The sequence below is a fragment of the Grampus griseus genome (genome assembly GCF_964374135.1).
Source record: "Grampus griseus genome assembly, chromosome: 2".
NCBI lineage: Eukaryota > Metazoa > Chordata > Mammalia > Artiodactyla > Delphinidae > Grampus > Grampus griseus.
The window spans coordinates 31,341,567-31,368,796 of NC_139018.1; the positions used below are offsets into that span (position 1 = coordinate 31,341,567).

Here is a 27,230-nt window from a genome sequence, read left to right on the forward strand (position 1 = left end):
GTTTATATACAAAGGGGTTATTTAAAAGTACCCAGCACATAGTTTTTTGGTGAAGATGAAATGTGAAAGGCATGAGAAGTGCTGGACACCAGCCTGACACACTGAGGTGTCCGAGAAAGGTTACTTTTGCTGTTACTCTCCTCCAATCTCAGTGTGTTCTTTCACAAAGCCAGCGGACACCAGAAGACTTGGTGAGAAAGTTAACACAAAAAGCAACCCTCTGGAGGAAATGGATTCCAACTAGGAAAAGTTTGGGGATCGAAGGCTGTTACCCGTGACTGGGTCTAGGGCTTCTGCTACTTATTACTGAGTTATCACATTAAATAGCTTCCCTGAGCCTCAGTTTCCTTATTAGCAAAGTTGGTTAAAAAGAATGCCTGCTTTATAGGAATTTTTTTGGGGGGGCCCAAAGAGGTAATATAATCCCATCTGCCTTTATTGAGGGTTCACTAGACTGCAGGCACAGTTCTTAGAGCTGCCCATGCATTACCTCAATCCTTAAAACCACTTCAGATTGTGGGCGTTTACATACATCCAAACTTATCAAATTTAAAAGATTAAGTATGTGCCGTTCTTTGTATATCAATTATACTGCAGTAAAGCTATAGAAAAGCACTTTAGGCGGTAGGTACGATTTTTTAAATCCCCATTGTGCAGATGAAGAAACAGGTTTAACAGACACGTTAAGTAAATTGTCCTAGAACACACAGCCAGTCATAACAGAACTGGGATTCAAACACAGACAGTCTGGTTCTAGAAGCTATACTCCTAGTCAGTGCACCTATATGTAAAAGTGTTTTGGGAACTGAAAATGCTGTTTCCATGTTGGTTGTTGTTACAAGCGGTGGCCTCGTTGGTAGGTCAGCGGCATTGTCCTTGGACGCCAAATGAGGGCATGTGAATCGACTCCTAACCTATTGCCTGGTACTCAATAAGCTCTCAGTCACTCTGCCATCCCTTGCTGTTGTCCCCAAGAGACGACAAGACGCAAAAGAAAGAATGTCAATTCCATCGCGTATAAAGCTATGGGAGGGTGGAGTAGGGGGTGGGTTAAGGGCAAGTAATAAAATAATAAAGAGACAGATCACACTGCTGCAAGCAATGGCACCTTACCTGGGCATCAACACAATCCAAAGAAACAAAGAAGGGAAGTCTTCAAATCGGGATCGAGCCACCTTTAGTTCAACAGGAAGCACAAGATCATTTCCCTGACGTTCCACTGGCCTGACAGGCCGCCCTCTGGGGCTCCCACTGGCCCACGTGGGGCATGGAGCGGGGCTCCATTCTGTAACCCAGAAAACATGCAAACGTCATCCCACAGACCTGACCAGTGTCGCGAGACTCATGTCACGTCTGTGAGCAAAAGGTGAACAGCCTTCAACTCTGCAAGGCAGAGCCGTTTAAAAAGTTTCTTTGGATAAGTCAGACATAGAAAGACACATACTGTACGATATCACTTATATGTGTAATCTAAAAAATACAACAAATGGGACTTTCCTGGTGGTGCAGTGGTTAAGAATCCGCCTGCCAGTGCAGGGGGCATGGGTTCGAGCCCTGGTCCGGGAAGATCCCACATGCCGCGGAGCAACTAAACCCGTGCGCCACACTACTGAGCCTGCGCTCTAGAGCCCGTGCTCACCGCAGCTAATGAGACTGTGTGCTGCAACTACTGAAGCCCGGGCGCCTAGAGCCCGTGCTCCACAGCAAGAGAAGCCACCGCAATGAGAAGCCCATGCACCGCAACGAAGAGTAGCCCCCACTCGCCGCAACCAGGGAAAGCCCTCACGCAGCAACGAAGACCCAACGCAGCCCCCACAAAAATAAAAACAAAGAGTAAATAAAAAATACAACAAACTAGTGAATAAAACAAAAAAGAAGCAGACTCACAGATATAGAGAACAAACTAGTGGTTACCAGTGGCGGTAGGAGGGGGAATCTAGGGGTGGGGGAAAAAGGGGTTATTATGAGATTATATGAAATCATGTGTGTGAAACTTTTGAAAAGTGTAAAGCACTATAGAATTTAAAGAACCATTCATTCAGTGAAAATGAAAAACAAATTTTGGGGGGTAGAAATCTGGAAAGCTCCATGCTAAAATAGGAAGTATTTTACCATTTGGGCTTGAATGTTTTCTATGGTGCCCTTAGTCACTTTATGGAGTTCATGCTTTCTGGACTGGACTCTTACTACTTAACAGCTCTTGGCTGAACTCCAGACCTACATAATCAGCTGCCCACCCGACGTCTCCACTTGGGGGTGGGGCGGTGATCTCACACTGAGCATGCCTAGCAGTGAGCTGCTGAGATGCTCTCTGTTTTCCATTAATGGCAAGGCTACGCTTTCAGTTGCTCAGGCCATAAACCTTGGTGTCATCCTTGACCCCTCTTTCTTCCCCACCTCTTCCAATCCGCCAGCAAAGCTAGCTGCTCTACCCTCAAAATATAGTTTACAATTCTGACCACCCTTCACCACACTCCTGGTCACCCCCGTCGCCTAACCTGCTGTTATCTGTTGCCAGGATTATGGAAGAGCCTCCCCATCTCATGCCCCTGCCCTTGTTTCTGCAGCCTATTGTGAACCTAGTGGCCTGAGTGTTCCTGTTAAAGTTGGACCACGCAACTCCCCTGCTGAACACTCTTCAATGGCTCCCATCTCATTCAAAGTGTCAACTTAAAAACACACAACATAAGAGTTGTTGAGTTTCAGTTTTATTCAGGGACTTACTAAGGACTGTAGCCCAGGAAACAGCCACTGAGCTCTGAGGAACTGCTCCAAATTAGGGAGTCAGTTTACATACAAATTTTGGGGGCTAGGGAACACATGCAGTCAAGCATGCATCTTGGTAGAAGAGTGTTACTGGTCACAAAGAACAGACATCTCAAGTTAATGACTTTAGTGCTTTTCTATGTATGGAAGATGCAAGAATCTGGGGTCATTGAAATTCTTCCTGAGACATGTGTCTACTATCTAGCGGCCCATTTATCCTGAGCACAGAGTGCCTCATCTTGTTTCGCCTTCTGAATTCCTCTCAGGGCACACTGTGAGTGGGAGACCCCAGTGGGTTGCGACTTCACCCTGGTAGAACTGGATGATGAGTAATGCTTTTTGTTCTTCTTTGTTCACAAAAGTAAAAGCCAAAGTCCTCCTTTGACTGGAAAGTACCCCATGATCTGGCATCCCGTTACCTCTCCTACTTCTTGCTACCCTGGAACTCTCATACCCATTAGGTTGGTCTCCTTGCTCTTTTCTTCAATACACAGGTACGATCCTGCCTCAGGGCCTTTGCACTGTTGTTTCCTCTGCCTAAATGCTCTTCCCCCATATCTGTATGGTTGGCTTCCTCAATTTCTTCAGATCTTTATTTCAAAAGTCACCTTGCTAAGGACTTCTCTGGTCACTCTGAAATATAACCTCTTCTAACATTTCATCTTCCACTCTCTCCCTCCACTGCCTTTTTTCCCTTCTTAACACTGATCCCTCTGTAATATTATATTGTGTATTTTACTTGCTTATTCTATTTGTCTGTCTCTCCTATTAGAAGATGTGATTTATGAAGGGCCTTTTGTCTATTTTTGTTCACTATTGTATCTCTAGTGCCTTGAATAGTGCCTGTCACATAGTAGACACATGCGTAAATGTTTGGTGAGTAAATGAATGAATGGAATAAAAAACAAGGGACACAGAATTAGCTGTGGACCCTTTAGCAAGTAATTTGTCCTCTCTAGACTTGGGCTTCCTTGGATGTAAAATTGAGTTATTGCATTAGATGGTGCTAAGTTTCTCCGCAAATGACATGCAGCTAGTCTCTGAGCGAACTCGAAGAACTAGAAGTAATTGTGTGGCAAGAAAGGGCCAGAAGAGGGTCTGAAGATTTGGGTTCAAGCCCCAGTGATATCCATGGTCTAGGTTTTGGTTTCCACAACAATTGAAGAGGCTCCACCCAGTGATCACGAAGGTTACTTTCAGCACTTAAAGTGTAAAACTAGGGACTTCCCTGGTGGCACAGTGGTTAAGAATCCGCCTGCCAATGCAGGAGACACAGGTTCAAGCCCTGGTCTGGGAAGATCCCACATACCATGGAGCAACTAAGCCCGAGCGCCACAACTACTGAGCCTGCGCTCTAGAGCCCGCAAGCCACAACTACTGAGCCCACGTGCCACAACTACTGAGCCCGCGTGCCACAACTACTGAAGCCCGTGTGCCTGGAGCCCATGCTCTGCAACAAGAGAAGCCACCACAATGAGAAGCCTGTGCACCGCAGCGAAGAGTAGCCCCCGCTCGCTGCAACTAGAGAAAGCCCATGCGCAGCAACAAAGACGCAACGCAGCCAAAAATTAAAAATAAATAAAGTTACTTAAAAAAGAAGTGTAAAACTAGAAAAAAATGTCATTAAAAAAGAGAGAAATATGGCCGCCATACTCCTCAATACCACACGGTGGCGAGGTTGTCCACCATGGTCTCTAAGAGGGCATTGCTGTGCCACATCTGTAACTACACAGCTCCTGCTCTCATAAAATCTATTTTTCACGAACAACTGTGAGAGTTGCTCATTCATCAGATCTTACTGGTTTATTTAAATAAGAAATAACAAAAATCTTTAAATTGATTTATTTTTTCTGATAAGGAGGCATTAATCTCAAAAGCGAGACAGTGAGCTGAAGTTTCAGTTAAGTCTTGGTCACCAACATGATTTAAAGACGGAGATTTGAAAAGCTGAAGAATAAAAGAAGTCTATGCCTGTGTTAGGTGAGTAAGACCACAGCTAAGCTAAATTACTGAATAGTTCTAAAAGTACCTAGCCACATGTCTGTCTGCATATAACTAAGAATGTTCCCTCCAGGAGGTGGAAAAGATAGGCAAGCAATGGACTGTTTATATCCAGGAATTTTTGTTTGCTTGGAAGAGTCATTAAAGACTCTGAAAAATAAAAATGATTGTAAACAGTGATGGCATTCGCAGTGTGCCCTCAATTCATAGGAGTCATTATCAATATTGTTATTAATATTATTATTATTGTAATCCTCGGGGTCTATCTTTTTTACCTCCTCTACTATCTCTCTAACTCGCAATAATGCTTTCAGCTTGAAATCTATTTCATTATTACCAAAAAAAAAAAAAAAAGATTTTGTGGTTCTTTATTCTAATAGTATTGCATGGTTATTTTAGCTATATGGAAAATAAAAGTAAAACGAAGGCAATGCAAATTACCCATACTCCACCACTCAGCTCAGAAATAACTAATAATGAGATTTTGGGTACTACACTTGATGCACACAGACGCACACATGCACCCACACACATTTGTCATCGTATTGTATGAAGGATTTTTTCACTACTTTTTCATTTGTTATACTATGCACATTTCCACATCCTTAAAATTTTTCATAATGATCATTAATAATAACATACTTTTCTGATTAGAAAATCTGTACATTTTAATGGTAGAAAATACTGAATAGTACAGGACAAAGAAAAAATATCACTCCTAGACTGGAGATAATCATCTAGACTGGAGATAATTATTCACATTGTTAAAAAAAATAAATTTATTTATTAATTTATTTATTTTTGGCTGAGTTGGGTCTTTGTTGCTGCGCGCAGGTTTTGTCTAGTTGCGGCAAGCGGGGGCTACTCTTCTTTGCAGTGCACAGGCTTCTCATTGCTGTGGCTTCTCTTGTTGTGGAGCACGGGCTCTAGGTGCGTGGGGTTTAGTAGTTGTGGCGTGTGGGCTCAGCAGCTGTGGCTCACGGGCTCTAGAGCACAGGCTCAGTAGTTGTGGAGCACAGGCTTAGTGGCTATGCGGTATGTGGGGATCTTCTCTTGTGGAGCACGGGTTCTAGGCATGCGGGCTTCAGTAGTTGTGGCTCACGGGCTCTAGAGCGCAGGCTCGGTAGTTGTGGTGCATGGGCTTAGTTGCTCCGTGGCATGTGGGATCTTCCTGGACCAGGGCTTGAACCCGTGTCCCCTGCATTGGCAGGTGTATTCTTAACCACTGCACCACCAGGGAAGCCCAGTTTACATTTTGATATATTTCTTTCAATAATATTAATGTAAATATACATTCCATAAAATAAGAAATATATTACATATACAGTTTTTTCTTGATTTATCCAATTTACTTTAAATTTTTTTTAAGATTACAACAGATAGTTTTCTATCTTTTTTTCCTTTCCACTTTATGTGATCATTTTCCCAGTCATTTCATGTTCTTCAAAAACCCCAATTGTACAGATAATCTTCCCTTTAATTCTCTTTTGATTGGACCTATTTGGGGTCCCTGATTAAAAGGCTTAAATGAAATTCTTGCAGACCCAGCATGGTCGTAAGAGGTGTAATTTCATAGAGAGCCGTCCCACGGGGCTAGCTCTGCAACCAGGCTGAAAGAAGCAGAAATTACATTTGATCTTTATTCCTTGATTAAAAGACTCTGATCATTGTTAAAATGCAACTTGGTCTTCAGAGACGAGACATTCTAAACAGTTGCCATCGGACTTTCCTGGCGGTCTGGTGGTTAAGACTTCGCCTTCCAATGCAGGGGGTGTGGGTTCGAGGCCTGGTTGGGGAGCTAAGATCCCACATGCCTCGTGACCAAAAAACCAAAACACAAAACTGAAGCAATATTGTAACAAATTCAATAAAGACTTTAAAAATGGTCCGTATCAAAAAAAAATCTTAAAAAGAGAAATAAACAAAGAGCTGCCATGGTACAGTTGTTTTCTGAACTGAGGTTTTTGTAGGAGATGCAAGGGAGAAGAAAGGAGGGAAGATTTCTTACCATTTTGTTGTTTCAAGCCCCATTAACTCTCAGAAGACAGGAATTAAAATACTATCGATTGTGATAAGAACATTTACAATTTATTGAGCACCTATTATGTATTAGGTACTGCAGGGAGTCCTCCTGACTTCATCTAATCCTCAAAACAGTCTCATTCTAGGGCTTCCCGGGTGGCACAGTGGTTGAGAGTCCGCCTGCCGATGCAGGGCACACGGGTTCGTGCCCCGGTCCGGGAAGATCCCACATGCTGCAGAGCGGCTAGGCCTGTGAGCCATGGCTGCTGAGCCTGCGCGTTCAGAGCCTGTGCTCCGCAACGGGAGAGGCCACAACAGTGAGAGGCTCGCGTACCGCAAAAAACCCCCCCAAAAAACAACAAAAAAAACCAAACCAAACAGCCTCATTCTATAACAAATGAAATGGAGACTCAGAGGAATGAAGTGCCTTGTCCACAGTGACAATGACAGTGACATTGACAATGATTTGGTCCCGAATGTTTGGCTCCAACTTCTGTCCTATCAGCCCTACCACACATTGTCCCCAAACATTTACTGAATGTCATATTACTGCAAATGGGGTTTATGAATCAGGAACTAGGGCTCCTCTCCTGAAATGGTGTACTGTGAGAGGTGAGAGGGGTGGGCTGACTCTTGGAAAAGCTGAACATCTGCCTGAGGGATTTTAGCACCAAAGTACTTATTTAAAATACTTCCCAGAAGACCTGAGGAGAGAGTGATATTCATTTACCAAATCATGCTTTAGGCTCAAATGATAACAATAACTACTACTACTTGACAGACTCTGTGCTAAGCACATAATATACATCCTGTCATTTAATCATTCTAGGAGCCCAGTGAGATAGTTATTATCCCCAATTTCCAGATGAGGGAGCTAGGGGGACCAGGGGATTAACTTGCGTAATTGCAAACAGTGAGTATGGATTCCGATTCAGTTAAAAGCCAAGGCCCCAAACTTTAATCATCAGTCTATGATGCCTGTTGGTTTTTTTCTCCCTCCCTCTCCCTCCTTCTTTCTCCCTTTTCTTTCTTTCTTTTTTTTTTTTTAAGGGAAAAATCCTGGTTTAACTCTCAGTCAAGAAGCCTCTGCAGGGCTTCCCTGGTGGCGCAGTGGTTGAGAGTCCGCCTGCCGATGCAGGGGACACAGGTTCGTGCCCCGGTCCCGGAAGATTCCACATGCCGCAGAGTGGCTGGGCCCGTGAGCCATGGCCGCTGAGCCTGCGCGTGTGCTCCGCAACCGGAGAGGCCCGCGTACCGCAAAAAAAAAGAAAAAAGAAAAAAGAAGCCTCTGCAGTTTCCTAGGGTGCAATTAACTAATTACTTCCCTTAAGTGCTTCTGAGTGTGATGGGTAGAAGAAAGAAGAAAATAAATACGTTTAATATCTAGTGGGTGCTAGGCAGCATGCTAAGAGCTCTTGTAGGACTTGTCTCATTTAATCCTACAAACCTCTATAAAAATAAGGTTCTATTTTTACATCTCTTTAAAAATAAGGAAACTGAGGTTCAAACAGGTACCCTGCCCCAAGTCACATGGATTTCAAAGGACAGAGCCAGGAGAAAGCATGATCTTCTGACATAAGTCCATTGGCAAGCCACATCACCAATTGCTATTATTTTCTCCCTGCCTTATGCTATACCTTTCAGTGTGGTAGAGAAAATGATTCTTTTTGGGGTGACATTTGTCACCCCTTGCTTAATAGTTGTGAAATCTTGGTAATTCTACTTGCCTTTCAAAGTCTTTTGCAATCTGCCCTTTTTTTATTTAGTAAAGTTTATTTTCCATCACTCCCTTTTTGCTCTCTTACCTCTTCTCAAGCTGATATTTCTGTGATTTCTATCCACTGCATTAATTTCCATTTCCACGCTTCCTATTCTCCACTAATCAAGCTGCATACACCTTTGGATGCCCGACTTAAGCACCTCCTCATCCATTCCTCATCTATTCTTATCCTCAGAGATGGTAACATTTGATCACCTCCCAGCCCTACTCAAAAGCTTTCAGGGCTAAACTTTTATCTGCTAAACCAAACAGACTTTTTTTTCTCAGCCTGGTATTCAAGTCAGTCATTCAGTCACAAATATGTACTGAGAAACAATTATGTGCCAGGAGCCCTCTAGGTGCTGGGATAACTGTGGAGAACCAGAGGGTTTCTGCCCTCATGGTGAACAAGCTAGACATTAAATAATTACAAATAGTCAATTAAATATTTACTTGTCTGAAACAAGTAATTACAAGGCCCTCGACAAATCTGGTCTCAACCTATCTTTTCAGAGTTCTTTCTCATCCTTTTACTGTAATCCCTGGGCTTACTCAGGCTTCCCCACCTCTGTGGTGGGTCCATGTTCACCCTCCAATCCTGAATGCAGGTTCCTCCCTGTTCCCCTACATCCACCTCCAGGACTGGCTTTAGTTCTGCCTCTTCCATGAAACCTGGCTAGACAACTTCTGCTAGACAGCTTTAGCCTGAAGGATATTCCCTCATTTGAATTCCTAGCACTTATCCATTCAACAAATATTTACTGAATGACTTCTTGAAATGTTTGATGAATGACACTTCATGAAAGATTTAACTTATGTGGGTAATTAGACTTTTCCTACTGAGAGGGATCAAGGATTTTTTTTTCTTCTTTTCTGGGTGGGGAAGAAGTAGAGATCAAAACTGTATAGTAAAACATACAAAATTATCAATAAGCAAAGTGACAATAAAAATTGCCCAATTACTCATAATCCTACCACTTGAAAGAGATCACCACTGACAATTTTTCTCTATATCTTTTTAGTGTTTTTTTTTTTTTTTCTGTTTGTTTCTCTCCATGTGTCTACATCATTCTGGAAAATTCCTTCTTTCTCCAAATTAAATTTTTATCAAGAAAACCTTTCTTCTTATGGTCTTTTGTAAAACATGAAATACCTCTACCCCCTCCTTACTTGATCTCTTCTGCTTGGGAGTGCCATAGTTTTATTCTGAACAAAATTTAGGGAGTTTACTCAAAGACTCATCCATATCTTTTCCAGTTCACTGATCCTATGCACAATAAGAATCTGAACACTCTTTTAGGGCATTTACTCAGAAATTCTTTCTCAAGACCTACTGCAGTTGACCTTTGGTATGGCACTCTACCCTAACTTCTTCAAGGCCTGAAATGGGTGGGACACATGAGTGTAGCCATACTCATGTACAAACCACAGAATGTCAGGCCTACAACATCATAGGAGATCTTCCAGTCCACCCCCTCACTTTGAGGTTGAGCAGTCGGTTGAGTACTTGCCCAAGATCTTGCAGCTGGTGGCAGCAAAGCTGGAGATGCCAGCCCTGGCTTTCTTTCCAAATTGTCCCACTGTCTTCAGTGTGTCTAACAATTACCCCCAAGCTATAATTAGACAAAAAACACTCAGTGGATGCCAAATAAATCGGATCTATTCCTACCACGGAAGGGGAAAAGTTTAGTAGAGATCAGGCTAGATCTCTCAGCATGGGCTTGTTTTGAAATGTCAGAGAACCATCTCACTGGAAATCTATATTGCCGTGAAAGGATTAAAGCACAGAAGAAATATTAGGGGCCATCTCTTTCTTCTTTCCTTTCTTTCTTTCTTTCATGTTTGAGAAGTGGAGGACAACGAAAGGATGTAGAAAAGTCAGCCTTGCTCATGAACTGCAGTATCGTTTTGATATATATTCAGTTTTGGTTCTTAATCTGATTTCTGTTAAGGTCACTGTGATCCAAAGTGCAATTCCCCCCAGGCAAAAAAATTCCAAGATTTGTAGAGAAACTGAGCCTCTTCAGAGAGACCAAGCGCACATCACCGACAGCTTTCCCACCCTCAGTTTGCGCTCCAGTAAAGTGGTCTTTCGTCTGAATTCTAAAAATCAACGGTATTGGAATATCTTCTTACAGGAACCTAGGAAAGGGCGAGCTGTATGCAGTCTTCACAGAGGCGAGAACTGTAGTTTTAAGAGTTCTAAAGAACATTCCAGTGGGCCTGAAGGTCTTACTAGATGAAAGGTTACGGAAGGAGTCGGGGTGCAATTCAGTCGGACTGGAGTGGAAGCTGATCCACCTGGTAGGACTAGGGCAGAGGCAGCTCCGAGAGAAGGGAAAATCCAAAGGTAAGAAGGCGCTAGAGAAGAAAGAGCTCTCCCGGGGCCCGCAACCCAGCTCGCTTCTCCTCTGCTCACTCTCAAAATCTCACTTTAGGATGAAGAACACAGATGCTGCCCAGTGGAATCCCTACCTCTTAGCGGCAAACAAAGGGAACGGTCTCCTTCACCCTTTTTGGTCTGAATGAGGGCTCGGCTTTACCTTTGAGTATCCACCCATCCTTCCTCAGGCGCCCAATGAGGCCGCAGCCTCTTCCTGACGGGCGGTGTTGAACTCTCCCAGGAAACGGACAGGTACCTCGGACCAATGGTTGGAGATGCGGGGGTCCAATGGGAGAGAGAAATGGGTCAACCTGGGGTTTGAGAATGAGAGAGCCCGCACGTTGGGGCGGGAGGAGGGGGGGAGGGCGACGTAGGCGCAGGGGGTGGAGAGGGGCGGGGCGGGCGGCTGGCGGGGCAGCCCCAACCGCGGCTGGAGGAACCTGCGGACCGGTCAGCGGCGGCCAATGGGAAGGCAGGATGGTGCGGGGGCGGGCCCGGGCGCCGTGAAGCCCCGCCTCCTAGGGTCCGCAGGGCTGGGGCGGAGCCAGGTCCGCGTCAGGTGGTCCCGGGCGTGCGGACGGCGCAGGGGGCGGGGCGCGGCGCCGAGCGGTGAGCGGCGGCCGGCTGGCGGCACCGGGCACCAGCTGCGCGAGCAGGTACCCGCGGCGGAGGTGGCCAGGCCGCCCCAGGGGGCGAGCGCGAAGGCGGGGGCTCCGGCCCGCCGCGCCCCCATGCTGCGGTGAGCACTACGCGCTCCGCGCACTTGTAGCCGCGCTGAGCCAGCCCCAGCCCCAGCCCTAGCGAGCCGACTCTCCCCGCCCCGCCAGCCCGGCCCCTACCTGCGGCCGCCGTCGGGGGAGGGGGGTCCCCCCAGCTCTGCGGAGCCGCATGAACAATAGGCGGCGGCGGCTCCTGCGGGCGGCAGCAGCCCCGCACCCTATGGATCGGCCGCTCCATGGAGCCCTCCAGAGCGCTTCTCGGCTGCCTGGCGAGCGCCGCCGCTGCAGCCCCGCCGGGGGAGGATGGAGCGGGGGCCGGGGCCGAGGAGGAGGAGGAAGAGGAGGAGGAGGCGGCGGCGGCAGTCCCCAGGGAGCTGGGCTCCGACGCGCCGCTGCCCTACTGGACGGCCGTGTTCGAGTACGAGGCGGCGGGCGAGGACGAGCTGACCCTGCGGCTGGGCGACGTGGTAGAGGTGCTGTCCAAGGACTCGCAGGTGTCCGGCGACGAGGGCTGGTGGACCGGGCAGCTGAACCAGCGGGTGGGCATCTTCCCCAGCAACTACGTGACCCCGCGCAGCGCCTTCTCCAGCCGCTGCCAGCCCAGAGGCGAAGACCCCAGTTGCTACCCGCCCATTCAGTGTAAGGCGAAGGCGGGGCCCGGGAGCCCGGCGGGGAGCGGGGTGGGGGGTATGATGGATGCCTTGGGGTGGTCGCAGGGGGAGGGGAGCCCTCCTCGAGGGTTAAGCTTGGGTGGGCAATGATTGACCTGGGGGTGTGTGTGTGTGCGCGGGCTCGGGCTGCAGGGGCTTTGGCGGGTGCAATCAGTAAGATAGACATGCCGCAGGCCTCGCCTGGAACCTCGGGCGCTTGGGCTTCTTCACCTTCACGCGACCGCCTCAGCAGCAGCTCCTGATCCCACATCTTGAAGCCCCAGCAGGAGAATCTTCCTGTCTCCAACCTCCCCACCCCCCCAGTCTGGAAGGATTTTAGGCAAGCTGGTGGTTTCTGTCATAACATTAGTTCCCAAATCAGGGACCTTCCCGACCTCTTCTACCGCCTGTCCCCGCCCCTGAAAGGCATTTGCTTTAAAGGAGACGGGGGTGTCTCCCGCAGGGCTGGGCTGGCTCACAAGTCCCGGAAGCCTATGTGAACTCAAGGCTGAAGTATCTTTGAAATACGGTGTTGACTTCTTGGATCCTAATCTTGTATTTAAAAAGTGGTCCCTTAAGGAGTCTCAGCAAATAATGTGCTATAAGGGGGTGTGTGTGTGTGTGTGTGTCTGTCTGTCTGTCTGTAGGGGCAGGTGATGAGTGGAGAAATGATTAGCAAGGGAAAAGTATGTCATTCCCCCATGAGAGATCAGGAGCACAAGATATAGTGGCTAAGTCCCAGGGCCTTGACACCCAGACAATATATCTTCTCCTTTCTTCTCATCCTAGATCCTCGCCTATATTTGGTATTTGCCAAATCTCAGGGGAACCGTGCCCAGGGGTCCCTCCCAGGGCCTTTCTTCTAGGGTCCTGTTTTCACCAGTTTCCCAGGAGCTCCCCTTTTCCACACCCTGAAATGAAATTTTCTTTGTTTTTCAAAGGAGTTAAATTGCCATTAGAATCCTTTAATCAGTGATGCTAGGTGGTTTTAGAAGAAAGGTGTAAGTATCTTCCGGTGCAGTTTACACTATTTTGTATTTGAGGGTTTCCGTAATTTCTTTCCTGTTAAAAAAAGTATTGTTAATTCACTTATATCATTGTTTATTCCATATTTTGTATACTTTGTCTCTTAGCTCATTTAAAAAAGTCATTACCAAGGGCCAACTTTAAACATTTAATTTTAAAATTTTATTTGTAACAGTTATTTTTCTGGTCCTGTAACTTATTTTCACCTGAACAATTATATCTTAAGATGTTTATTAAATACCATTTATTAATATCAAAATCATAATCTCTTGTTTTTCTCCTGTCCTTTTTTTATTGGTGCTTTGACTATCAAATTGATGTTCAAATGTTTAATTTCCTTTGTTTCTCTCTCCCTCTTATTCAGTTTAAAACTTCCTCCTTCTACAGTTAATCTTTATAATACCTGCAGGTGACAAATTACTTTAAGTTGTTCCTAGGTGTTACACCTTTTTGCCTTAGTGCTGGAAAGATCAAGGCTAAGGGTCCTAGCAGATAATGTCTCAAATAGTGTTGAAGATGAACTTGGTCACATACCGGAAGAGATGTTGGCCTGGCATGTTAGAAAACAATGTAGTTTTAAACGTGTCAGATTTTGAGGGTCTTTGTGGGTGAGGTTTGGTGATTTTTTTTTTTTTTTTTTCAGAGACAGCTAATATCAGAGTAGAAGAGCTCTGTGAGGTTCATGAACGGGAGCTGAGTTTCTTTAATATCTTGTGCTCGCTGCTGTGAGAGCAGTCAGGAGCGAATGTGACTTAGGTGGGAAGAACCCATGCACAGAAAGCCAGGCAGGTCTACACTGTGCCACTTTAGAAGCTTCTTCTCCATTGGGTGCCCAGGACTTCACCCAGACTGTAACAAAAGTTACCTTGGAGAGAGTAGATTCTGATATCTAAAACTCAGATGATGAGAAAGTAGGAAGTACCTTGTACTTATTGAAAGAATTGACTTGAACAACAGCATTTGAAGGTCTTGGTAAGTTATTTTATTTAGCCACACTAAATTCTGATCTTGACTGGAATTAATTTTTGATAATTCAGAAAATTTAATTCTAGTCAAAAACCAATTAGAGTGCCTAGTGAAAGAGAGATACTGTGTTAAATACCAGGGGATAAGGAAATGAGAAGATGAGGAGGTACTTAGAAGTCACACGTGAGGGAAATTGGTGATGTAAATATATAATTTCAGTGCAGTGCTTTGCTCAAGGAAATCTTGAGCAAATCTTGGTGATCTGATAAAGGGCCTCTGGTCTGTATGCTGTGTCCACTGGTTCATTTCGTGTCACTCAGAAAATAAAGGTGATTGTTGACCTGGTCTCCAGAGACTTAGAATGAAATTGAGCCTCTGACAACTTTTCCCCAGTTACTTTTTTCCAACTTCCTCTCTGGGACATGAATTTTGATATTAGATTGTGAATAGAAGGCACAAAGTGAAGTAATAATGTTCAGTTTTACTTTCAAATACTGCTTTTCAAAGTGAAACTTCTGTTTCAAACTTTAATCAAAACGGAAGGGGGGGAAATTACTAAATCTTGTGACAAAGAAAGCATATAAGAGTGATATTATAAATCATCTAACGTTTATAGAGCGCTTTTATCCTCTCCAATGTAGGTATTAGAGTTTAGCTCTCCACGGGGCTGACAAATATAAATAACCCAGGAGCTTGCTCATCTTCTTTATTTTAGTGAAAGATGGAAAATGTAAAGTTCCAAATGTATCATCTTCAGAGATATATAACCCTAGGTATTACAAAAAAGCTTCTCTTACAGGAGAGTTGTGTCAGTTTTCAAGCAGGGCATAAATTAAGGATATTACTAATTTATATTTCTTTTTCTTGCCTTCACTAGCAATATAAGGATGTATTTTCAGACATACTTAAGATTTTTAAATGAGTGAGGTATGTACCATTCACTTGCCCCAAACTCACCAGAATGTGCCTGTATATTTAGTTTCCAGGGATATAATTGAGAGGAAATAACATCTTGACTCCAAGACTGAAAGAGATAAGGTTTTGTTCCTGATATTCCTGGAAATATTCTTCCACAGAAACTGAAAAATGTGCTGTGTGAGAGTTGACCTGATTCTTACTTACAACCAGGTCTTGACTGGGGCAGGGAAAGGGAGGAGAGTCCCACATCCTCGCAGCTGCAGTGAAGGTCTAGTTTCTATCCAAAGGGACTTCTTAGCAGGGAAGGGAAAAGAAAGGACCCTCCCCACATCCCCCACTGTTTTGTCTTTCTTCTTGTAAGCTCTGTTCTGTACTTTTTCTGAAGGCTGGTCATAATATTTCCTCGACGAAATAGCAAGAACCTGAGAGTTTATGTTCTACCCAGAGAGAGATCATTGCTTCTTCGCCTTCCCCACAGAGGTTTTCTACCTTCTGTGAAATACCATTGGAGGAGCTGTCCTTTCAGCACCCTGGTTCAGAATCACATCTTTTAAATCCCCATATGTTTAAATAAATATCTAACACGTCCTGTGTGTTCACAGCTATGCTTCAGACCAGAGGAAAGAAGAGGGTGGGTACAAGAGAAAATACAACAGTTAATTCCCTTAAGGAGAATTCAGATATTCAGTTGAGGACATAAGGTATGTAAATGCACATTTATTAGAAAGGCGCATAGCTTTTCATCAGTGAAAAATCTGGCAGAAAAAACAAGTGTTTCTTCCGTCTATGACCATGGGGACTCCTAGGAAAACTTACAGTTTTCTCCAAGAGGGTTTCTAATCTCTCTTTGACATTGGCATATTTTTCTCATTCATATAGATGAGATAAGGCAAGAATTAGTAATCAGTCAGGATTCATTTTAGGACCCAGAAACACTCAAGCTATTTTAAGCAGAAAATGATTTAGCACAAGAAGTTAGTTGCTTATAGATTTTTTTGGAAGGCTGGGGAGAAGGGGCTGTCGGCTGGACCTAGAGGACCAACTCCCAGAACATTGCAGACCTGGCCCACCAGGCAAGCTGCTGCTTCTCTAACTGAGATGGTACAGAATCAGGAGTTGCCATTGAAGCTGCTGACTTCTCAAACACCCTGTCGTAGTTGCTGTCCGATTAGGTGACTGCTTGGCCTTGCAACATTCCTTTCCACATCCACAGAGCTAATTGGACATCGACATGCTATTGCAGGAAAAACCCCACTTCTCCACAGCCATGCTTGCCAGAAGAAGCAGCAAGGAGATGGTCTCCGTCTCACTTCTGCCTTCTGAATCTTGTGCATCTCATTGGCTAACCAGCACTCTGTCAAGGAGTCTGGAAAATGTAGTGTTTTAGCTTTCTGACCTCTGTAGTACTGAAAGGTGTGCTGGAGGATTGTAGAATGGATGCTGACTGCTAGTCTGCAGGACCTGCCACACCATTTATTCTTCAAAAAGAGTGCTAGATGAGGTGATAATCTTTTGTATACCTAAAGGCAGTCCAACGAAGTTTTCCTAAGAGTTTCCTTTGTGCAGACTGCTGGGTGCATTACAAAATACAAATGATCAGCCCTAGATAGGATAGAAGTGCTATAGCTAAGCAAAAACAGAGTTTTGAGCCCCACCAGCATCTGAATGGAGAATGAAGGCTTCATGGAGCTGGCTGAGAATGGAAGAGAACAGTCAGCGGTGGGCAGTTCCTCTTTTGGTCTTGCCAAGAGTTCAGAAATATATCTTTGTGTTCTTATTTTTTTAGCAAAGTGTGACTATTCTCTGTATTTGTTTCAGGAGGTCCAATTCAGTTTCTTCCCCCCAGATCTGAGTTTGGTTTATTTCATACTGAGATAGATTTTTTCCCTCATTTTACTTCCCTGTCTTTTGGTCACCAGCTGAATATTTGGCACGATAAGGACAGTGGTGAGTAAGGCAGACAGGATCCACCCTTGTGCATCTCACAGTCTAGCAGGACGATAGGCGATGAACAAGTAATTATAACCTTGTTGAGTCTTGCCAAATAGAGACTGCTGTGGAAGTGCTTGACTCGGGCCTGACCTCATTTAGTCGGGGGGTCAGGAAAAGTTCCTCTATTAGATTGATGGTTAAGCTGAGACCTGAGGGATGCCTATGAGTCAGCTAGGTAAAGACAAAGAAAGAGACTTAGAAGACAGAGAATAGGGTTTTGATGAGAGAAACATGAAATAGCACTTGGCTCGTATAGCAGCACCGTATCTAGCCCAAGATTTATAATCACTGGTGGTTATTATTAACTATCCACGGAAGCCTTTCTAAGCAGAGCTAAAGATAGAATCGTAGTACCGTAGATTCAAGCTCTGGATTTGGGACGGGGAATGAGTGGTTGGGTGTGATACTGGAAATCTCAGGGGTGGACCTGTGGCCCAGGTTACTGCTGGGGTAAGATGTTGCCTAGCAGACTCCTTCCTCAAGCATCTTAGTCACCAGGTCTTGGTAGAACCAAGTTTTGAAGATCTCCCAATTTCCTCCTTACTTTTTCCTCCTGTCATCATGGCTGCTGAGGTTCAGACCCTTGTGCTTGTGCTCCGGGGTTACTGCAGTGGCCTCCGTTTGCTGTTATATTCCACATGCCTGCCGGAGTTGGTTTCCTTTCTAAGTCACAAGACTGACAACACTCTCCTTCTTAAAGATACATGACTCCTACCGTTTACAGTGTGAAGTTTAAGCCCCTCAGAATGGCTTTAACAACATTTCATGACCTGGCTGACCCCAGCAAGGCTTTGAGCCTCATCTACCCTAGTGCTTATAATCCAGCTGCCCTGGACTCCCTGAAGTTCCTGATAGGCCATATACTCTCATGGCCTATGTTCTTTTTTTCTTTTTTCCTTTTATTGAAGTACAGTTGATTTACAATGTTGTGTTTAATGTCTGCTGTACAACACAGTGACTCAGATATACATATATATTCTTTTTCATATTCTTTTCCATTATGGTTTATCACAGGATATTGAATATAGTTCCCTGTGCTATACAGTAGGACCTTGTTGTTTATCCATTCTATATATACTAGTTTGCATCTGCTAATCCCAAACTCCCAATCCTTCCCTCCCCCACCCTCTGCTTGGCAACCACAAGTCTGTTCTCTGTATCTGTGTTTTTGTTTCATAGATAAGTTCATTTCTGTCGTATTTTAGATTCCACATATAAGTGACATCATATGGTATTTGTCTTTCTCTGTCTGACTTACTTCACATACGGTGATAATCTCTAGGTCCATCCATGTTGCTGTAAATGGCATTATTTCATTTTTTATGGCTGAGTAGTATTCCATTGTATATATATATCACATCTTTTTTTTTTCAACTAAATGCTATTTGTTCTTTTTTTTAATTTTTTTGGAGTATGGTTGAGTTACAATGTTGTGTTGTTTCTGCTGTACAGCAGAGTGAATCAGTTACACGTATACATATATCCACTCTATTTTAGATTCTTTTCCCATGTAGGTCATTACAGAGTATTGAGAAGAGTTCCCTGTGCTATACAGTAGGTCCTAATTAGTTATCTATTTTATATACAGTAGTGTGTATATGTATCACATCTTCTTTCTGCATTCATCTGTCGATGGACATTTAGGTTGTTTCCACGTCTTGGCTGTTGTGAATGTTCTCCATGCCCCACGGTTCTTGCTCATGACCTTCCCTCTACCTGGATTGTCCTTCTCCACCCTGATCGTCATTGCCTGATGAGATCCCTCCCACTCATTCTCTAGGGCCCATTTCAAATGTTTCCTTCCTTGAGAATCCCTTCCCCACTCGCCCTTAATCCCTGTCCTGCGGTGGGAATCAGTGATTTTCCTCATCTTTGGATCATACCGCTACTAAAGTGGTCTGGTTGTTGTGTGTCTGCCGCGGCACTGGATTTTATGCTTCTCACTACCCAGTATGTACACAGTGAAATGTGAATAAGTCTCATGAAAATGATCTCCCCCAATTTTCCTTTTAGTTAGAATGGTTGCCCTCGGTACAGGATTCTGCGTGAATTCCCAAGTGGAACTTATTTCATGAATACGCATTGAATGCCTGCTCTGTGCTAGTCGCTAAGGATAACGTAACAGAAAAAAAGTGAATCACATTTCCTGTCTTTAGGGAGTTTACAGTGAGAAGACAGAAAATCTAAGTGCGCAGACAACTTGCTGTGTTTACCCGCCCAGGTAAATGGGTGATAAAATGGTGTTTTTCACATTTTTTTGACTTGCTTCTTTTTTTCTTTTCTTTCTCAGTGTTAGAGATTGATTTTGCGGAGCTAACCCTGGAAGAGATTATTGGCATCGGGGGCTTTGGGAAGGTCTACCGTGCTTTCTGGATAGGGGATGAGGTCGCCGTGAAAGCAGCTCGCCACGACCCGGACGAGGACATCAGCCAGACCATAGAGAATGTTCGCCAGGAGGCCAAGCTCTTCGCCATGCTGAAGCATCCCAACATCATTGCCCTTAGGGGGGTGTGTCTGAAGGAGCCCAACCTCTGCTTGGTCATGGAGTTTGCTCGTGGAGGGCCTTTGAATAGAGTGTTATCTGGGAAAAGGATTCCCCCAGATATCCTGGTGAACTGGGCCGTGCAGATTGCCAGAGGGATGAACTACTTACATGATGAGGCAATTGTCCCCATCATCCACCGCGACCTTAAATCCAGCAACAGTGAGTACGGAGAGATGAGGCTGGAGGGCTTACAAGTGCTTTCAGACTCAGTCCATGGCTTCGGTTGGAGTGGATTCCTCGGGAATCTTAGGGGGCAGTGAAACGCTTTGCTTAAAACCAGTCCCTCCTTGACTTGAGATGTAGGGGGTGGGATGAATGCCAGGAAAAATTGGTTTAGGAGGAGAAGAATGAGGCACCGGAGGGGGTTGGGATAATTCTGAGCTTTCATGAGCAGGCGTGGTTGGCAGTATGTAATTCTGATGTACTGTGCAAACAAAACATATAGATTTATTTTTCCACTTGAGGAAGGGGTGCCTGTGATCACAAAGGGGGTTTTCCTCTTCGGTGGAGCAACAGGTAAAGCAAACCAATACCACCTGTTTGCGTTTCTACCTAACTCCCCAACCTGAGGTCCCCACCAGAGAAGGGGTATAAGCCAGAAGGGGCATGTTGTTCAAGCTGGGAGGCCCATTCAGGTGGCCATTTCAACTTGGAGAGTGCGACCTGGCTGGTAGAACTACAGCCCTCCTGGTAGCCTTGGGGTGGTATTAATTAATTGTCATAACTGCCCAGTGTTTAATAGCAGGGAACTGAGAGGTAACTTTATTAAACATCTAGGACCCATAAATTGGACTGTAAAGCGAGTGTTACACATAATTACGTGGCAAGTTGGTAGAAACTTCAGTCTCTTGGGTGAATCAGCAGGCGCTGGGAGGATGCCGCTTTTGTGTGGTAATTTCGACTTTCCCTCGCCTAAACTGCATGGTAGAGAGGATACAGTTTGCTAAATGGCATATGCTTAAAATCACATTGAGCATCCTGTCCAGAGAGGAGGGCGTTAGGACTTTGGGGCCCCAGGAACTTCACTGTCTGCATCCTTCAGCTTTGAGCCCAGAAATCCTTCAGGCTTTGTTCTGTCCAGAGCTGTTCCAGATGTGGCTTATTTTTCTGTTGATGCTATCGTGACTCTGTTAACTTTAAAAAATACGTTTTAAATTACATAGGTAGTAAGTGTTTTTGTTGTACAAAAATTAGAAAGTGTAGATAAACAAAAAGAAGAGAAAGATCACCCGTTATGTTTTCCTCCCAGTGGTTACATTTGGCAAATTTTTCCAGACATTTAAAAAGCATATGTGGAGACTTCCCTGGCGGTCTAGTTGTTAGGACTCCATGCTTCCTTCCACTGCAGGGGGCACGGGTTCGAGCCCTGGTCAGGGAACTAAGGTACCATATGCCTTGTGGTGCGGCCAGAAGATAAAATAAAATAAAATAAAAATAAAAAGCATATATGGCCTATATATACACAAGTATACTTTCTGGTTTACTTTAAAATAGCATTTATTACCCTTACCTCTCCTGCCTGCACCATCTTCCCCCTTAATAAAAGCAAGATTCATCCTTCTGAGAGTATGGAGCATTAGATATGTATTTTAGACGTAATGCATGTGAAGGATTTAAGTTGCATAAAATAAAACCTGGTCTCTCTTTTCCTTCTGCCATATTCTATCTCTTTACTGTATGATTATTCTCATCCCTCCTGCAAAATTCTGTTCTATAAATGTATTAAATAAGTTAAAATTTTTGGTGACCCGCTTCTCAAAATAATTTCTACCTAGAGATTGCTTTGGATGATGGGGTAAGCACAAGCGGATGTGTTGGTAGAAAATGTGATATAGAAGCTGAATTTTAAAATGTTTTCTTACATCCTTATCTGGGAGATAAGGCTAAGTGCACTAACCTTATGTAATTGAGCCCATTTAAAAACTTGAGCTAGGATGATAGTAAAAGTTAATAATTTCCTCTGCGAAGTTTTAAATCTGGGTGTCATTTCAAGATGTAAGTACAAGGTTTTACCTTTTGTGACTTGCGTTTAGAAGTCTAGGCTCTTGTGAAGGAAAAGCTAACTTGCCGAGATTATGCTGTTTGCAGGAGACAACAAGGGACCTGAATGTCGTTCTGTCACCCTGGAGACAAAGCCCTGGTCCTTCTTTGTCCTTACGTGGGTTTTAGGATTGCTGAGGGGGACCTTCAGGTATAGTGTATGGTGGTAGGAGTTGGACTTACACATAGGGCAGTATTTTAAAGGACCTCGTCAAGACAGTTGAGGCCCTGAAATGTCCATAGCGCCCTGGGCTGCATGGGTGGTGCTGATGTTAATGCCTGCTATAAATCTCACATGTGAGTTGGGGTGGCTCCTTGACATTTGTCTGTGGGCGGGTGTTTGCCTGGGATTGAATTTATCCAACATGAGCCCTGATGACACCATTGCTCTTGCTCCATTGCTGTGTGTGCATGACTTGAAAATCATTTTAGAAATGTTATGCTGCTTGTTTGCCTCCAGTCTGAGTGTCATAACTTCTTTGTGTTTTGCAGACCTGGGGATACTGGCCAGGTTCTCTTGGTTTTTATTAGGGGCTCCAGAGAGTTGGATTTTGATCACAGTCACGTGAGGGCAGAATTCTGTGAATTATATGTATTAGTTGACTTTGAACCACTAGAGAAAAGAGTGAAGTATATGGGGGGCTGTCTTTGTGTAAAAAGAAAGTAGTTGGTGATAAACATCTAGCTGTTACAAAAGGTTCAGTAAAAAAGTGATTTATTAAAATGCTTCGTTATCCTGATGACCCACTTAAAAAAGTCATGTGCTGTCTGCCAGATGTGTATAGCATATAATATCCTACGCTCATATATCATCTGTAGTAAGTTGTCTTTGAAAAGAAGGCCGGGATGGGGTTTTAGAGCATCTCCACATGTCATCAGGGACCCAGGCTCCTGTTTTTCTCTCCGTCATTCCATGGCTTGCATCTTGGGGCTGTCGTATGGTCCAAGATGGCTGGTGAAATGCCAGTTATTTGGTCCAAGTCACAAGCCTGAAGGAGCAGGAAAAGCAGAAGCACAGAAGAAGCTGCTCCTGTGGCTGAGTCGACTCCCATTAACTTCCCAGAAGTCCAGCACAACGCATCTGCATGTATTCAGTGGCCAGGATGGAGTCCCACAGCCATGGCTAGCGCAGGGGCTGCTGGGAGATGGAGGATTTTATTCTGGGTGGCGTGGAGCCTAGCTAATAATCAGGGTCTGTTACCAAGGAAGAGAGAGAACATGGCTGGTGGGGAAGCAGCTGGCAGTCTTACCACGGAATCTGGGGACGTGTATTGGGAGGATGTGTTATCCTAGATATGGAGCATCTTAGAGCCAAACGAGCAGGCTTAGCCAGGCCCTGGGGCGTGTGGCTCAGACCCCTGATTTAACCGATGGTTTCTACTGCTTTATTACAGTGCATCGTTAACTTAAACATCTCTTCCTGAAACTACTCACTAAAGCCCTGGCTATAAAAGTGGATTTATGTGTCTCTGCTCCTCACGTTGGGGAAAACCAGCTACTTGATTGTTAGCAAAGGTGTAAGTGAAAGATGGTCTTTTCGTGGAAAGATTGTCCTTTTGGGGGTAGATAAGTGGATTTCAGGATTCTGGTTTAAGGGCATTTGGCAGAATAGCAGTTTAATAGGGGCCATTAAAAATAAAATTAGTATAAAATTGAGATATGTGAAAAAGCTTTGGAAAATGAAAAGCCTTACTCCAAGTGAGGGTAGTGTTATTACTTTTATTTTATTATTAAATAACTTCTTTCCTCCCCTTAGAAAGCACAGAAGAACATAGAGCTAAACACAGTGTATGTTTTTCCATTTTTTTGGCATTTATGCATATTTGTTTTCACCCCTAAATCTTACCCAGGAGACCCTAAGAAGTCCATTGCTTGTAGTGTGCTTTGTCCCCTCCCCACTGCCCCCGACTGCTTGGTGTACTGTGACCACTTTCTTATTAAATAAATGGTCTTCTGCCACAAGATATTTAAAGGTTTTACATTATTCCACTATTGAGATACAGTATATTAACTAAACCAAACCCCTGTATAATCATCGTCATCATCATAACCAAAGCCCTAAATAATAATAATAGTAATAATAATAACAACCACCAAACCCCTGTATAATAATAACAATAAGAAGCAACTAATGCTTATTGAGTGCTCTCTTTAGGTCAGGCACTGTCTTAAGCATTTTATGTGGCTTCTCATCTGATTCTCACAGCAGCCCTGCAGAGTAAAGACTGTGAATGTCTTTATTTTACAAATGAGGAAGTGGAGGGTCAGAGTGGGCAGCCGGTTCTCTAGGCTGTCACTGCCAGTCCTAAGACCAGATGTTGGGCCCAGGTCTGACTCCTCATGGCTGCACTGCTGCCGGCACTCTGCAGTGGGGCAGCCAGGGTGTTTCACTGCCCCCCTGTTTATTTTGTGTGACCCTGTAGTGCTTTAGTTTTATATAATTAGGAATAATATTTCTCTGCGCACAGGGAGCGTCCACATTTCATTGACGTGTGATGAACTCATTCTTAATTTCACAGCCGGAAGAGCAGAGGTGAGCGGTGAACCGTATTTGGTTTGGGACTAGCCATCCCTGCCTTCCTCTTTTCAAATGGCAACGTAAACTTCTCCTGGATCTTTGCTGCCTTATCGCCCTCTGCTTCCTCTGAAGGCATTTCCCCCTTAAGCCAAGCCGGTTTCCTCCTTCCCCTGGAATACACTGTGTACTACTTCCCAACCACTGGGCCCTCATCACACTTACTGTTGCTATGGGAATAACCTTGCTTTCAGGAGTACCCTCGCCTCGTCTCTCTGCCTATCCAAACCCTACTCACTTTCCTGTGCTCAACTCAAACCTGGCCACTTCTCCTTCCCACTGGCCTGTCACTGGAGTCAATGCTAAGTAGTCATTTGGTGCTAAATCTAGATGACCTGATAGTATGCAGAAGAATACTAGGGGGACAAGGGACCAGAGCCGCTAGTCCAGTGGCTGCAAGCTCAGATGCCTTGCATTCAGGGCCCATAGTCTGGGAAGCACCTGGTGTAACGCCGTAGGGCGTGGTGGGCATGATGGTGGAGTGCAGGCTCTACCCAGCACAGGCCATTGAAGGACAGATCGAAACACCATGCTGGTCTGCAGCCCGCTGCCCTGTCGCATCCCCCGGCCTCCTCTCTTTGTTGCCTGTGCTGTCAGGAGCATCTGCTACATCTCCAAATGGATTTTGTATCTTTAGCTTCCAGGCACATGAATGAATGAATGAGTGAAGAAAGTATCGCTTGAATTAGTCTACTTGCAGGATCTCGGAGGGTAAAGGTTCCCCTTGTTGTTGGAGGACATCCCTCATGCCTCACTCGCGTGGAAGTTGCTCTTCCTCCTCATAATCTCCAGGCCCTTGATCCTTCCTCATGTCAACCTGTTTCAGGCGCCAAGTGTGGCATTTTTTACAGGGCATTCGTTTCCAACCTCTAACGCCCCTGCCCTCTTCTTTCCCCACACCCTTCCCGGATGCCAGGCCCGAATAACTCTCACTGGCCGACGTCTCCCCTGTGGCCAGGTGCAGGCTGCCAGGTGCTGCAGGAACAGGCCACTCCCCCCGTCACCTGGGTCCACTGCCTGTCTGTCGCCTCCAGCCTCAGCTCTCCTTTTGTTCCCAGCTGTGAATTCCCTGCGGTTCTCCTCGCCACATCTATTCCAGTTTTGTTGAATTGTTCAGTTGGCTGATCCTCTGGCAACTGGATGCCTGGGAGCACCCCCCTGCCACCCAGGTCTGTGCTCACATGTGCTTTGTGCCTTTCTCCAGCCTTCTCTCAAAGTTCCCAAGGTAAGGAAGCGGAAGACCCGCTTTCTCAAAGTGTGAGGAGGACAGAGCGTCCATCCCGCCCTTGGCGTCAGGCTGGCTATCACGTTCTAAGCCCTGGAGTGCCCCCTGACCGGATACTGGCCACAGCCCCTGACTGCGTCTCCTGTGCAGAATTTCTCCAGGCTGAGGGTTTGCCTGCTGTGAGGCTTGTGGAGCTCTGTGACCCACTGAATCCACGCCCTAGCGTCCTCTCTCCTGTACACTGAGGTGGAACCCCTTCTCGCCTGAGGGATGCAGCCGCTAAGGCACAGGCATCCCGGCAAGGAGCCATGTGGCAGAAAGGACTTAGACGAGAATGAGGAGTAGCTGTTATTTTCCTATAGGAGAATGAGATAAACTATACGACGTTCCCAGGGTAGATCTAGCAGGCAGCAGAGTATCAGGCAGAGCACCCAGTTCCCAGTTCTTTTCGAGAGGTGCCTCCTGAACGCATCCCCAGATGAGATACTTCCAGCAGCACCTGGCTCAGGCACGGCCAAGTCTCTCTCCCCGTTTCTGCTCTTTGTGGTTCTTTGCTACAAGTTCCCTTGCACGGAGAGTTGGAGGATGTCAGACATGTTTTGAGAGTTTTTCCTGGCGAAAGTGTACAAGCACTCACTCAATGAGTTAGACTTCTCCTTTGGTTACAGGAGGCTATACCTAAGGTTGGCCAACAGGTACCAGGCATGTCCCAAAGTATTGTGTTCAGTTGATGGGTAGCATTTTCCATGAGTACAGAGACACGTTCTGCACGTCAAAATAAATACATAAGTGAATAAAGCTGAAATGAGGCAAATAACCAGTCAGGTGACTCAGCAGGAGAAGCTGGCGAGGCCAGGAGGTCTGACCTGCAGGCTTCATTGCACCTCTCACTTCTTTAACTTTGCCTGGGAGCCTTGCTTTCCCCCTTTCGCTTGGCCGTGCTGTCTCCTGTGCTGAGATGGTTCTCATTTGTGTGTCATTTTGAGCGCTTGGTGTTGGGACTATAACAGGAAGCAAAACCAGACACAGTCCCTGCCCTTGAGGAGTTCCCTGTGGGGTCACAGAGAAGGACCTAAAACCAGCACACACATGCCCAGTGCGAGCGTGGCTCTCCAGGAGGCGATGGTGCCCTGGACAATCCCCCTGGATTCTCTTGCCTCAGCCCTTTCCCAGAGTTTGTGGGGCTGAGGGACCCCTTCTAAGGATTCATGAGGGTAACTGCCCTCTTCATGGAACATTTGCCCTCATTCCCCCCAGCTTGCTTGGGGAAGCTGCCTACCTTTCCTTCCTCTGGTGACTCTGGGGACTTCTCTGCAGCTTACTCAGGCGCAGGGAGAAGCTTGGGGCCCTGGGCAGCATTTAGACACCTAGAAAGCCTGGGTTGGAGTTGGAGCAGAGGACTGTGTTGTGTGGAGGATCTTGGTAGGTATTTCTGGACTGTGACTGAGCCTTGAGCTTGGGAGAAACAGCCACAGTGAGGGGTTGGGTTCAGGGCAAGAAGGGCTTTGCAAGGTGTACGGGCTCTGATGTCCACATGATTCTTTAGTCTCTTCCCCGTCACCTCTGTTTCCTCTGATTTGAGCCATGATTGAAAGTCAGGTAAATTATTATGTCTTCCCTTCCCCACAATCCTCCCCAAGCAA

At 45.4% G+C, this 27,230-nt stretch overlaps 1 protein-coding gene across 3 annotated transcripts in view; it reads left to right on the forward strand.

Annotated features, from left to right (window-relative positions):
* Positions 1 to 11,886: 11,886 nt before the first annotated feature.
* Positions 11,887 to 27,230, forward strand: part of MAP3K9 (mitogen-activated protein kinase kinase kinase 9) — a gene marked incomplete at both ends in the record, with an annotated part of 69,553 nt that continues 54,209 nt past the window's right edge. For all 3 annotated transcript variants that reach the window (XM_082647541.1, XM_082647542.1, XM_082647543.1), the window contains 2 exons: positions 11,887 to 12,289; positions 19,493 to 19,906. In XM_082647541.1, the coding sequence (XP_082503667.1) occupies positions 11,887 to 12,289; positions 19,493 to 19,906 (817 nt within the window). The remainder of the gene's footprint in view (positions 12,290 to 19,492; positions 19,907 to 27,230) is intronic.